This window comes from Seriola lalandi, unplaced genomic scaffold (assembly GCF_002814215.2).
Source record: "Seriola lalandi dorsalis isolate HSWRI2012SDOR001 ecotype SW California unplaced genomic scaffold, Sedor1 jcf7180002049901, whole genome shotgun sequence".
Taxonomy (NCBI): domain Eukaryota; kingdom Metazoa; phylum Chordata; class Actinopteri; order Carangiformes; family Carangidae; genus Seriola; species Seriola lalandi.
Genome location: NW_019520454.1, coordinates 1854 through 2823, shown reverse-complemented (window position 1 = coordinate 2823; position 970 = coordinate 1854). Strand labels below are relative to the sequence as shown.

The following is a 970-nucleotide window of genomic DNA, read 5'->3' as shown; positions in this document are numbered from 1 at the left end:
CCTGAGGCCTGTGACCTCTGTGGGTCACCTTAGTGTGAACTGAGCGTGTGTGTGTGTGTGTGTGTGTGGTTTCAGAGGATCTCATTGGTCAGTAGTTTTGCAGCCTCTCTCTTCCTCGGTGATTACGCCGCCATTGACTACAGTGACGGTACGGCACCGACCACACTTCATTCATTCATTCATTCATTCATTCATTCGTCCATTCATTCATTTTCATTTTCATTTTCCTGTTCTACAAACTAAACTAAATGAACATATCTGATCGAATGGAGTTAAAATCAGTGTCACTGTAAAAATATTACGACATAAAATATTATAAATAACTTTAAACTAGAAAATTAAATTAAAAAAAGGAAATCAGAAATTTAAAACACATTTCTGAAAACTTTCTTTTGCTTTGTCTTTTTCTGAAGCACCGTCACATGACTCTTTAATATTATCTCTACATATAAACTGTATGTGATTAATTCACATTCATTCATGTTTCTATGTGAGGTCCGTCACTCATCAGTTACTTTTTAAATCATCATTTATTAATGATTCATATTTGAATCAGTGATTGTTTTGATTATTATCAGTTTTATTATTACCAGGACAGTGACGACACAAATGAGTCCAGAGAAGAAGAGAAGCAGAATAATGATGATCAATCAGACAGGAACAGGAAGTGATTGTTCAGAATCCTGAACCTCTGATTGGTTCCTGACAGGAAGTGTCACATGGACAGAGTCAGTGACAAAGTAAATGACTGAGTTACAATCTTATTGATCAGTTGATTGATGAACTGATCGACTGATTGGTTGTTCAGGTTCAGGGATGAATCTTCTGGACATCAGGACCAGAACCTGGTCTGAGATCTGCCTGGAGGCCACGGCTCCACGTTTGGACCGACTGCTGGGAGCGCCGCTGCCCTCCACATCTGTACTGGTAAGACTGGTCCACTCTGGTCCACTCTGGTGTGGTTTGGCCT

The 970-nt window shown here is 39.5% G+C and overlaps 1 protein-coding gene across 1 annotated transcript in view; it reads left to right on the top strand.

The window, feature by feature from the left end:
* Positions 1-970, top strand: part of LOC111649045 (xylulose kinase-like) — a gene marked incomplete at its 3' end in the record, with an annotated part of 6453 nt that overhangs the window by 3764 nt on the left and 1719 nt on the right. Inside the window, exons 6-7 of the mRNA XM_087171838.1 lie at positions 34-148; positions 809-966. Of these exons, the coding sequence (XP_087027964.1) occupies positions 34-148; positions 809-966 (273 nt within the window). The remainder of the gene's footprint in view (positions 1-33; positions 149-808; positions 967-970) is intronic.